The 12,983-nt window shown below is 39.6% G+C and overlaps 1 protein-coding gene across 4 annotated transcripts in view; it reads right to left on the reverse strand.

The window, feature by feature from the left end:
• The window catches only part of tjp1b (tight junction protein 1b), a 78,810-nt gene that overhangs the window by 65,190 nt on the left and 637 nt on the right, over positions 1–12,983 (reverse strand). For 3 of the 4 annotated variants that reach the window (XM_088416345.1, XM_088416346.1, XM_088416348.1), the window contains exon 2: positions 11,699–11,807. In XM_088416345.1, the coding sequence (XP_088272471.1) occupies positions 11,699–11,807 (109 nt within the window). Of the gene's footprint in view, positions 1–2,077; positions 2,542–11,698; positions 11,808–12,983 lie in introns of those variants that run through there. The other variant, XM_088416349.1, reaches the window with a different exon arrangement.

The following is a 12,983-nucleotide window of genomic DNA, read 5'->3' on the forward strand; positions in this document are numbered from 1 at the left end:
AGCTAGCCTTAGTCATTATTGCTCCCCTTCATGCATTGTGGTTTGGTTTTCCATCACCCACTGGAGCCAAGTGTTTGCAAGCACCACCTGCTATTTTACTTCCAAGGAGCCAACTCCTCATTAAGAATCTTTGATTTTCAGCTTGATGATAATCTGCTGGTAATTAAGTAGACCACACCGCATACACGACTCGGCCTTGGTACTCCTTCCCGTGAGGAGAATAACTGTGTGTTCTTTTAAGTAAAAACAAGGACGGAGGAGGAGGAGGGCGCGAGAGGAGGTGACCACTGCAGCTTGGACTAATGAGGACACAAAGTGGTGGCAAGACAAGACACAAACATGCTGAGAGCAAAGAGGACATGTTTAATGGGGGGTGCACATATGGGAATAAAAACAGCACAGTGCCATGTTTCATGTTCTTTTCTTATAATGAGGAGAACACAGCAAAGGAAGTGGAAGAATGGATAAACGCTTCACGTTCACGTTGAAGCAGATGGAGTTTGTGACGATGACATCAGCCTAGTTCAGTGATTTCCAACCAGGGAGCCAATTTTACTTCATTTGGGGATAGCTAAACTTTTTCCATTTTGTTTATGAAATATGGTAAAACCAGTTCAAAACGCTGTAAAAAAATGATCTGAATTATTTCTTGGTGTTATCAACGACAAAGAAGAAATGTGTGTGTGGTAAGATTAAAAGTAAAAAATTGTGTTATTTCATGTGATATTAAAATATTTTTACCCAATTTCAAAAGAGTCAAAAGGATCATTTTGAGCAGACTTTTTTGCATTTCAAAAAATTATTTAAAGAGCTCGACCAAATTTGTTATTTATTCATCAGAATGTTGCCAGCTAATCGCATTGATTTATTTATTTGGCAGTATTTTGCAAATAAATCACAGGGACCGTTTTAATTTTTCAATAGGGATGTAAATAGGTGTGATTTTTGCGGAAGAACACTGGTGTCACTTGACTTTACGACAATGTCGGAACACCTGTTGCAGTTTGGCATATGACTGTAAACTGCAACACTTTTGTGACAATATTTTACCAAAAATAAGAGCATTAGCACTCTTTTTTTTGAAATATGCAAGTCTAAGTGAAGTGACACAGAATTATGTAATTTCTCCCCAAAAATGAAATTTATATGTGTTAATCAGTGCCACTCTGTATTTTATTATGGCCCCACCCCAAGACGAAAATATTTTGCTATGCCTAAAATACTGTAAATTGTGTGTAAAGTTGTAATACTGAAACTACATTTCCGTATAAGATTGTATCCTTTTTTTAAAGAAAACTGGAATGTACTGTATAGTAAAAATATAAATGGACTTAAAACAAAGAATAGATTCACTAACATTGTTTGTTTGTCTGTCTTTGCTTTTCTTTTCACCCAGGTTAAATATTATTCCATGGTGGCTCTAAAGGATTTGCTCAGGACACTTTAATTCCTGCTCTGTGTTGTATTGTGTGTATGCTCAGTACTACTCACCCACTCCAAATAAGAAAAAATAAATACAAAATAGAGCTACGCCACTGCCAACTACTGTAGTAGATGTGTAATTACAATTAGGTGACTCTCGGTTTTTGTGCAAAGAAATGTGAAGGATGACTGTTCTGTGGAGATGAAAAAAACGATTTCATCAGTTAGTCAATTTGATATCATATTAGAGACAACCACAAAATAATGGTTAGTCAACCAATCGCTTTTAAAATAACATGTTCATCAATCAATCCCAGCCGGGTGTAGTAACTTCCACAAGATGGCAGACGGTAACCTTTGTATTAATTTTTTGTCATTTTTGTTAAGTGGTGTGTTGTGAGATTTGTTTTTTCTTTTGCCTGTGTAAAATATTGCCTTTAGCCCAATAAAGGTTGGTAAAGACTGCACTAGCCATTCAACTTTAGGAGAAAAAAAAACCACACAGACACACAACCTCCCAGCATGCATTGTAGTGAGATGGTTACAGATTGGCTGCAGTGACAAAAATTACTATTGTGTCATTTGGAACTCCTTTTTTTTCTTTTTTTTTTTAAGACAGCTTTGATTTGCATCCCCTTCCCTGATTCCTACTCACCACATTCGCTTCCTTGGTGGAAGACAATGTTCTTTGTTGGAGGCGGTCACCCCCAGAGCCAGCTGCATCACAGTAATATATTTCTGGTAATTCACCATGGTACCGTCCACCGCAACGGAAAATCCCAGGCAAAGAAAAGCGCAGGTGATCATATATGAGTCTTATTATTCCCTGGCATCCGCCGCCTCGGCTGCGTCTCCCGGGCTCGGCAGCGGTAGCATCAGCAGCACATCGCCATTTGCAGAGCCGAAGGACTGGCAGCGAAAACACCCCCCAAGGAGCTCAAGGCAAGGTGTCGTGCCGCGGCGACCCATGTCTGCAATGACACCCAAACGCACCGCCCTTCCATCCGATCGCCAGCTTCTTTTTCTTCTTCTTCTTCACCCCCTTTTTCGAATATGTCAACGTGCGCGCGTCCTCTCTCTCCTCCTAACGCGCTCCGGACATGATCGGCTTCCTCCTGCCTCCTCCCTCCTCTCCCGGCTCGCCAACACTCTCTTAAAAAACGCTGCAGCGTCCAAGCGTCCGTATGTATGTGTGAGCGTGTGTGAGGTAAGGAGGGGAGGGGGGAGGGGGAAGGGGGGCGGTGTTCATTTTGGAGATGCTCGGTAGTAGTAGTAGTCAGGGGCGTATGCCATCATTTCAGAAAGACGGGGAGGTGGGGGTGCAACTATTGTTGAGGGGGAAGACAACTTTTATGAGAGAATGATCATCCTGTCACATTCAACTACTCTCCATAGTGGCAAAAAAAAAAAAAAACTGATGGGGGAGAGAGACTGGGGGCATGAGTTTAAGTGAAGTGTCCAGCAAAGTACATTTTGTTGTCCATTGTAATGTTTGCTGTCAATGGCGGGGACGGGTTGAGGTGCAATCGATGCCCCCCCCCCCAACAGACACACAAACATAAATACTGAGCACAAAACTTCAGTAACAAAAAAATGCCACTGAGTTTAATTCATTTTGTGAACACACATAAATTAAAATGTGTATCTAGCAGCTTTTGTAAAATACAGTAGTAAAACAACTTAATGGGATCTCCAGAATGCAAATTTCTGGAAATCATCCAATTCCAAATCCTTCTGCTTGACTAAAATACAGTAATGGAGGAATACAAAGGCACACTAAGTGACTCAGTAACATTTGTCGCATATATCTACATATGTTGCAGGATCATTTGTTGACGTAAAAGGAAATCATTGGAAACCTGGGGGGGGGGGCAACGGGTGGATGAAGAGTTTATGAAAACAAATAAGTACTAACTGTCTTTATGGTCTGTCTGAATGCTTGAAATTGGTTGGTAGGTTCTCTCTCCTTTTTTTTTCCTTAAGGCGGACAAGTGGCATTAAAGGACAAGTCAACCCAAAAATTTGCCTTATAAATCCCCTACTAGTCTTAAAACTGTATTATGATTGATACTGTGTTTGTGAATGTAAATGAAGCAACAATATCCACATGTTTTTAATCATGACAACTGGAAATGGGAGTACAGTTGCTCGGGGCATAGGTAACGACCACACAGCGCTGCTTCTGAATGTCACATGACTAATTTCGGAAACGGGTGACCCGAACAAAATACTTAATCAGAATGCCATGTTTAGCTGAGTATTGGTGGATAGAACAAATTATGGCAAAGAAAACATTTGTCTGACTTTCCCTTAATCTACAGTGTTTCCTAACAACAACTAAAATGACAATAAAAATTGTTATGCTGGACATTTGGGAATCATCAGATGTCCCATCATTGGCCTTTTGACAATAATAATAAGTGGCACCCGCATTAATTATTAAATCACAGTTTGTTTCTATAAAGTATTATATTGACTGTCATCACATTAGCTGCGTTGGTACCCATGTTTTCATATTAGTTGTTTAAGCTTGACTTACTTTGTTTAAAAGCCTAAAATTATGATCCAAGACAGTGTGTGCCTCACAAGCTTTTTCTGCCAGCGAGTGACCAACCCCCAGAGTTCTTTTCCAAAGTCGTAATGTGTCTAATAAACCGACCAACGCCATGAAATTTCCCAGAGCATTCAACCCCATCTGATGGCCTTCATTAGGAAATTCCCAGGTAATGGATTTTATGCCAACAGTTTTTTTTTCCTTCATAAGGTCAACCGCAAACACTGAGGTAGATTGTTAGCCCTTACACAGTTTCTACTCAACTCCACCCCAGTTTCATAATTTAAATTTGTCATTTATATGAGAGAGAAAAACCCGCCAGTTGAAATTAACATCAAAAGATAATGAAGACTAAATGATGACGTGTTCATGAAAACTACACAAAACATTTGTTCAACTACTGATTACCTATTTGATGATTTCATATTTCATTGTTGGGGTTTAACATTGAGCCGCAGACAGTAAAACATTTACTCATTTCTTTTTTTAACACTCACACGGGTCTCAAGATGATGAATAATTTCGCCGCGATCATGTGCTATTCTTGCAAGTCTGACAGCGCGCAACAGTGCGACGTCTTCAATAATTCATCTTGCACAGAACCTCAAATTACCTTTGTTGTACATAGCCACCTTTTGCCAAAGCTTCTTGACAATTAACCGCATTCGGCTCATTTTTCAATCGATAGCGTGATTCACCGCTGCTGTTCGAGACATAAGAGTAAGTCGATTGGTCTAGACTTTGTTGTTGTGGAGGAGCAGGCCGCCTCCTCACCTGAGCGTGGAACATCTGACTCACAAAAATAAAAAAAAATAAAAAAGCTATTAAAAAGACTCTCTGGAGGTTAAAGCAAAAATAACTTATATTTGGAGACAATGGCTGTCATACTCAGCAACATGTGATAATATACTGCAACACAAAATATTGATGGGTGGCCTGGAATTGTTTCACGACATAAAATAAAAGTTCCCAGAAAATCAAAAGGATTACAAAAGGCCCTGATAGATTGCGCTGATGTTCTTTGCTATTCAGTAGCCCTGGGGGCTATCTTTGCTGGCTGACTGATATTTTTAATTAGCCTTCTTGTCCTTGCCTGATTTATACTTTTCCTTATGTCTCCAAATTGGCATACATATTGCATTGCAAATTTTGTTCAAATGAATCATTTCCAGATGTATACAGTATAGAATTCATGCAAAATTCCAATAACCACATGCTTAAAAAAATGTCAACTTTTATACTTTTATCCAGAGTTGGCTTAATTATTTTAACACAGTAGATTGGGTTGAATCAGTCCTTCTCAAATGGGGGAGGGGGATGTTTTTTTTTTCTTTTCTTTGCGCTGTGAAATGTAATTGCACATCCGCGACAGCAGGTGGTGCAGTGGCAGTTTCATTGTCAAAGTCTGTCTGGAGTTGTGAAATTTTTAAGTTGCTGTCAACAACATTTTTTCCTAAATCACATGAATGATGAATGTGATTTAGAAAAATCCGCACAACGTTTTATACCTTTCTTCAGGTTAAAAAGTTCAAGATGTTGGTTTCATTTATTATATAATTATTTAATATTATTTTTAGCATCAAACTGTTCAGTTGGCCAACATGTTTTTAGTTTAAATAAGGATTGATTTTTTTTTTTTAATTTCAGGCACTTTGATACACTAAGTGTTTTTTTCAGTTTCAGATTAACTTGTATCCTGTATAAATGTTGTTAAAAGTAAAAGTTAACATTTGTTGAAAGTTGATTTATATTGCTTTTTTCTTTTTGCTAATAATAATAAAAGATGAAATTTAGGTTTACATAAAATTTTCATAGATAATGATCTCATTTCTAGTAAGCTGGAAAAGGCTTTGTTTTATTAAACCTTTACCGTGCATCGGATGGCCTGTCGCAGGGTTAAGCTAATTTGGGTGACTCTGGACCTGTCTGTGTGAAGAGTAGATAATTACGAAAATCATGATGATCCTTATTCATGTGAAATTGTAAAATAAGTCAGTTGCCACATGATCCGTTTAATTGCATCACCTACCACTAATAGAGTCATTCCCAGACCTCTGACAAACGTCCCGTCAACACACTCCATCACCTCCCACTGATGAGATTGCCATTCAGATGATTATCAAGAATAATGAGTCACTACAGATCCTCATTAGCGTGCCGCGCTAATGAATGGAACAAAGATGGACGTTGGAATTACTCACAAGTTTGGTTGTTTGGTATGTCCCGAGCAAATGACTAAATGCTTGTTTTGGAAATGATGCTTATTTCTAAATGACTATGGACAGGCAAATATCAATAGTTGGGAAAATTACAAACAACTGACTCGCGAAAATATGCACACGCTAATGCGGTTCAATACAAGAGCTGCATGGGAAATTATGTCCTCACAAAGCTGTTAAGCTCTAGTATTAATGATACTGATATACAAATGTTGCCTCGTCTCTTTGTGCTTCATTTTTCCGGCTTCAGTGCTTCGAGTCCGTCACTCAACATCAGTGTCTACCCGATGTAGACTGTAATTAGCGGATGATTTTTTTCCTATTTAGGAAACAATTCAGATGGTTACAGATACCACAACTATCCTATGTTTGAATTGCAATGGGAGAAGATAGCATACAATATTTTTTTTTTATTAAAACCAAGGTGCTGCTGACAAGCTAAGCTGTGTGTGTGTGTGTGTGTGTGGGGGGGGGGGGGGGGGGGTGTTCTGTGGCTGCCATTGCAATACTTTGTCTGCAAGAAAGGTCCGTGTAGAAAACAGTTGTGCAAATAAAGTTCTGGTGAAGCTTTGATATTCAATATTTTTATTCAACCTGCTTTTAAAGCCGACTGACCCGATTTGGTCAAAATTTTTCTCCATGCCCTAGGTTAGCATTAGGTTCAACATGACAGACAGTTCATGGGGAGGGGCTTCGCAATTTTGTGGCTGCATTAGTGCGCCCTGTTGTTGTGACAACACTGAAATATGCTAGAGTCTAGTTTGTCTAGCAGCTAGACAAAACCAACAGATGACAGTTGAGTGGCATATCGTTTTAGCGCCTACAGTGAGCACGCCCACAACATTTGAAACTTGGCAGAGTTTTTAAACACTCTTCTCTGCGATGTGTTAAATGTAGAAGACATTTTCAATTTACAGGGACTTAAAATACATATTCCATCACCTAAATATCCGATACTGCCCGTGGCCATGTAAATAAATGCACCCATCCACTATACTGTATAAGGAACATGGTATTTTGTTAAGTTTCGTAGGAAAAGTACTGTATCAGAAATCCCTCTCAGTATGATGCAGTGAACTCAATTGTGAAATGCGTTTGGGTGAGTCAGTTGCGTTTCAGTGAAAAAGTTTACAGGCAGCCGGGGGTCAGCGGTTGTACTGCAGTCTAAAGCCCACCGCATCCCACTGCAGCAGCGGATTTCACACTGGCACCCCCCCCCCCCCCCCCCCCCCCCTCTGCATCTATACAGTAATGACTCGGCCTGGCCAATCATTACCTTCCTCTTATGTGAAACCGCTGCTGAAATCTCAAGCCGTTCACCACAAGCTCATGCTGGCACTCACAACACATTAAAGTGCTCTTTTTCCTGAGCCAATAAATGGGCCATCCGGGGCTGCCCTTCTTTCTCATGTCCTTCCAGTGCCTCGTCCACTTTATTGCAAGCAGCAACATCCAAGGCTGCTTTGTGGGACTCCCAGAGGAAGCAAACCTGGCCCGGAGCCTTGAGAACCTCCACTGCTGTAACCCTATGATTTATTAGTTTTCCAACAAACAAAAGAGGAAGTTCACAGACAAAGTCCTCTTCACTTTAAAAGCGCTGCACCAAGTGGATGGCAGCGAGCGGGATGAAATATACAAACGCGTGCACACCGTCACACCTTGGTGCTGTCGCAGTGCCTGCTCGGTGTATGTGCTGGGAGGTGAGTCATCAACCTCACAGCTTCAATTCATCTCTCCAGGGCTCCGCCTCCCCAACCTGCCAGAGGCTCATTTTGTCCACATATGGCTGAAGTGACATCATCACTGCTGCCTTGTGTATACAGTACATATAAGGCTGCCTCTCTGATTTCACACACACACGCATTGGTGAAACACACACAATAGTATTTTGAAGGAGAAAGTGATTCATCCTATGGTCACTGGAGACTGCATTATGGGGATTGAAAGGGCATTGGGCCAATAGATGGTACAGTTTTTCTTTGTTACCAAGATATATAGTAAAGTTAGTAACAATTTTGGTGTGAATTGTTTATGTTGTGTGTCATTCCACTGTTGAACACTAGATGATAGCACTTGGATTGAGTTTGAGACAAGGGCATTACAAGGTTTGTTTGTCGTTTTTGGGGGGGTGGCTTAGCCGCATGTTTTTAATGACGTCAACTCAGTTGATTACGCTGTAGTAATTCTGTGCATAGAGTCTAATGACTGAATGAGACTGGCTCACAGCACAACTACTGTTTGCAACAGCTGTGGCTTACTTTATAACGTACATCTTTGTACATGATTAATAATTATATACAGTAATGAGATTATATCAACACAGGCATGTTAACGTGCCAGATTAATTTGATATTTCCTTTTTCTAGATGAAGTAGACCAGCTTTGTCCTTTTTAGCGCCTTATAGTTCTGAGTTTTGGGGGTTTGAACCTTGCCTCTGACTATCCATGAATTTGCATTGCTTGCTAATGTTTGAAGTTGTTTGAAGTCACTGAGGACTAAATGGGCCATATATGTAAATATGAGCATGCATGTTTGTCTATGTGTGGGTATATATATATATATATATATATATATATATATATATATATATATATATATATATATATATATATATATATATATATATATATATATATATATATATATATATATATATATATATATATATATATATATATATATATATATATAGATATATATATATATAGATATATTGTATATTTATATAGAACATAAATTGGACTGTGTGCTAGTCAACAGGAATAACAAACATGAAATCACAGCTAGGAAGGGACACCAACAGGAAAGGAGACGTGCCATGATCAATTAAAACATGGAATATCAATTCAAGCACTTCTATTGATCTATAAATAATAAATCGATGACGAGTAATTTAAATTGTGTGTGTATTTGCATGCGTGCGTGCGTGTGTGTGTGTGTGAACGGGACAGGGAGAATGTGAGCCTTTCTTTTGAGCATCATACGGTGTAGAACGCTCCATGTAAGTGCACTGGTCACCCTATATAAAGCAAGAGTTAAAAAATATGCGTGGGCATGGTACAGAAACTGCAGTTAAAAAGGAAATTCAGATAAAGTATTGTTCATTTTTTATAAATTCTCCCTGTAGTATTATAAAAAGCCTCCCTTTCCATCTATTATATTGTCTTTAATCATTCATTTAAAGTGCACTTAAATCAGCAGATTAATATCTGTTCAGTTGAGATGACAGTTCTCTGCACCTCAGCGAATTAAAAAAAAAAAGTTTACTGAAGCAATATTTCAGCTGACGGCACTTAACTGCATTCAGTCAATTTCACATCTGTTCCCGCAGTGCTAATTTAAAGGGGTGCTAGCAACTATCCAGGCACCTTTTGTGCACTTTCAGCCCGAAGATGTGATCAGCTGCTCGCACGCTCACTCTGATTCAGCTCCACTATAAACAGTAACAAAAAAAAAAAAAAAACCTCAAGTCTCCCTGAGCTGGCACAGAAGCGATATTGGCTGGCATTGTACAAAGTGAGCATATCGACAAAACAAATGACACTAAGGTGAGGAAAACCGTTTCTTAACAAGCATGGCCACAGACGTGCTTGACTGCCACAGAGAGACACACACACTGGCATCAAACCACCAAGCCTTGAGGCTCTTGGTGTCCTACTTCTTCTTAGATTGAATAAACAAACGATTATACCATTTTTCAGCCTTAATATACGCCTACTCAACCTTGACTGATTGCTGACTCCCTTGCATTAAAGACAGCGCCCGCAAAATAAATTCAGCCCCCCCACCTCCAAAAAAAAAAAAAGTCTTGCGAAACCCTAATTCCAGAAGCTGGAATTGGACCCCCCCCCCCAACATCATCATCATATTCTGTAAGATTTTAAAGAATTTCAAGAAGACTTACATTGCCTTGCAAGTAGTCTGCCTGCTGGTTCTGTGACCATTCTGTGCTGCAATGTGTGTTTTGCTGTCACTTTGTCATGTGTGTGCAAGTGTGTGTGTGTGTGTATGTGTGTGTGCATGCCCTGGGCCACACTACTGGGTCTCAATGCTAACTGAGCTGCCACACATTAAAGAGGCCTCCTTAACGGTCTGGAGAGCAAATCAGCTCGTCTGTCCCGTCACTTTAAGCTCATCGCCACCCGCCCGCCCCACCTCACACACACAAATCGACACACACATTCACGCAGTATCCGCGCGGTCTGGCTCCTCCCCCTCCTGTGGCAGCTGGGCCAAGGGTACTCTCCGGGGGTCCAGACTCATGTGCAACTACGCCATCGCTCAGCTGTGACGCAATCGCAAGGGTTCAACGAGGAGGCCCGGACTGCTATCTTGCAACACAAATTGACCCTGTTTATAGTCATTCAAGATGAGTTTTCCATATTTACACATAAAGATGAAACACGGTCAGTTTTTGGTATTAGCTGTTATATCGATTCTTAAATATGGTGACAGACATGCCTATAAAACAAATTTACCAAACAAATTGCTGCTCCCTAGCTTCATTTTGGGCAACCTTCACCCAAAAGAGATTGAATATTGTTGTGATGTATCAAGTAAACGTCATAATCAGCTTGTTTCGACTTATTCATTTGAAAAGTATGTGAGCGCATCAGAGCCAATCGAAACCCAGAAACCCAGAATTCTCACTATAAGGTTGTCATTCTCATTTTGAATAGAAAAAAAAGAATTCTGAGAATAATTTGCGAATGTTGAATAAACTCAGGCCTTTGACTTCAAAGAGATCATTCTAAGAATTCTGACTTCTCAGAATTGGTGTTTTTAAATCAGAGTTCTCTGACTTTAAAGTGATAACTCAGAGAATTCTGATTATTTGTATAAATCTGGCTGCATTATAAAGTCAAAATTTTGAGAATAAAGTGAGATTTCTCACTTTGAAGTCTTTATTATCAGAATCCTCATTTTTTGTTCTGACTTTAAGTGAAGATACTGACAATTCTGAATATTCTCAGAATTCTGGCTGTATTAAGGTCTGAATAAAGTCAGAATTCTGAAAATGAAGCGAGAATTCTGGGAAGATAAGAGTTCTCATTTAAAAGACAGAATTCTCACTTTATCATCGGAATTCAGACTGCATTTTTTTCTGAATTCTGTCTTCATTATAAAGTCAGAATAAAGTCCTGATAATAAAGTGAGTATTCTGAGAATAAAGTGACAGTTCTCACTTTTGAGAACAATTGTCTATTTTCTGAATTGTTATTTTTACATTAGTTCTGACAAAATAGATGATTCTAAGAATACTGACTATTCTCAGAATTCTGACTATTACAGTCAGAATAATACCAGTTCTGAAAATGAAGTGAGAATTAAGAGAATTGAGAACTCTTACTTCAAATATGAAATGATCACGTTATTCTCAGATTTCATGAAATTAGATTTCCTTCAAAAAACCTTATGTGCTCTCCGAAGTGCCTTTATGTATCACAAGGGGTACACGTTCCAGCAGTTGAGAACCATTGCTTTCGATGTGCGTGATTTTACCTTGAGTCAAAGCTAGGATCCGTGTACATGGGAGGTGAGCACAGGGGATCCTCTCCAGAACTGTTTGGGAGCACGGGGAGTCCTTTCGTTCCCCCTCCTGGACCGCCATCTGTTGAGTAGATTGATTAAGACAACGTGACTTACAATGATCATTTTCAGACTAAATTTGGGCCTCAATGGATAGGCTGAAGGCAACCCTGTCAACAACCTTTCCTTAACTAAATTCGGACGATAGCGAACGGGCCAGAACAAAATCGGATTTTCAATGAGTATTTTCGGACTAAATTTGCAACCCATTGGACGGGCTGAACATAACCCAATTCTCAACGAACTGAACTAAATTTGGACTATGTTGGATGAACCATAACACAACCTGATTTTCAATGAGTGTATGTGGCTTAAATTTGGACCAGAATGGATGGCTAAACACAACCCTATCAACAACTTTTTATGAACTTAATTTAGACAATATTGAATGGGCCATGACAAAACACGATTTTCAAAAAGTATTTTCTGATTAAATTTAGAACCCTCTAGATTGGCTAAACATAACCCAATTATCAGCGATCCGAGCTAAATTTGGACCACATTATATAGGCCATAACACAACCCAATTTTTAATGACTATTTTGGAATCAAATCTGGAAACACATTTGACAGGCAAAAACACAACCCAGTTGTAAAACAACTATTTTTTAACTAAATTTGGACCGGTTTGATTGGCTACACACAAACCAAATCTCAACGACTATTTCTGGACTAAAATTGGATAAGACTGGACGGACCATAACACAAGCCAGTTTCATCACCTAAGACGAAACTCATTCACCCTGACCACGGATTTAAACCCTGGTCCCCCTGTGTCCTCGCCAAAGTCAGTGGGCTTACCAACTACCTTAATACATAGCTTGACTACATTTGGACCACATCGGATGGACTACAACAGCAGGTTTTCCTCCACTTAATTTGCACCATATTGGATGAGGTATAACGCGACCCATTTGTCAACATGTAAAACGGACAAACCAGATTTTATCCCAACATCCAGAAGATGGATGGTACTGCCCGAGACAGTACTTCCATATGTGTGAAATTCTAAATGAGGGCTTTGCTGCCTGGTGCTCAGGGGTATCATATTGATCAGAACGTTTGTATGCCACAGACAGAGCGAGTGCTGCAGACTGCAGACACGTCGGCCATATGCCGTCAGGGGCTAGTTACAAAGGCTGTCGGCTCAGTAATCCCCTCAGCCATCCCCGGTTTAAGAGGCTATTTTTTGCTGGCT

This window comes from Hippichthys cyanospilos, chromosome 6, assembly GCF_059441005.1.
Source record: "Hippichthys cyanospilos isolate Australia breed blue-spotted pipefish chromosome 6, RoL_Hcya_1.0, whole genome shotgun sequence".
NCBI classification, from domain to species: domain Eukaryota; kingdom Metazoa; phylum Chordata; class Actinopteri; order Syngnathiformes; family Syngnathidae; genus Hippichthys; species Hippichthys cyanospilos.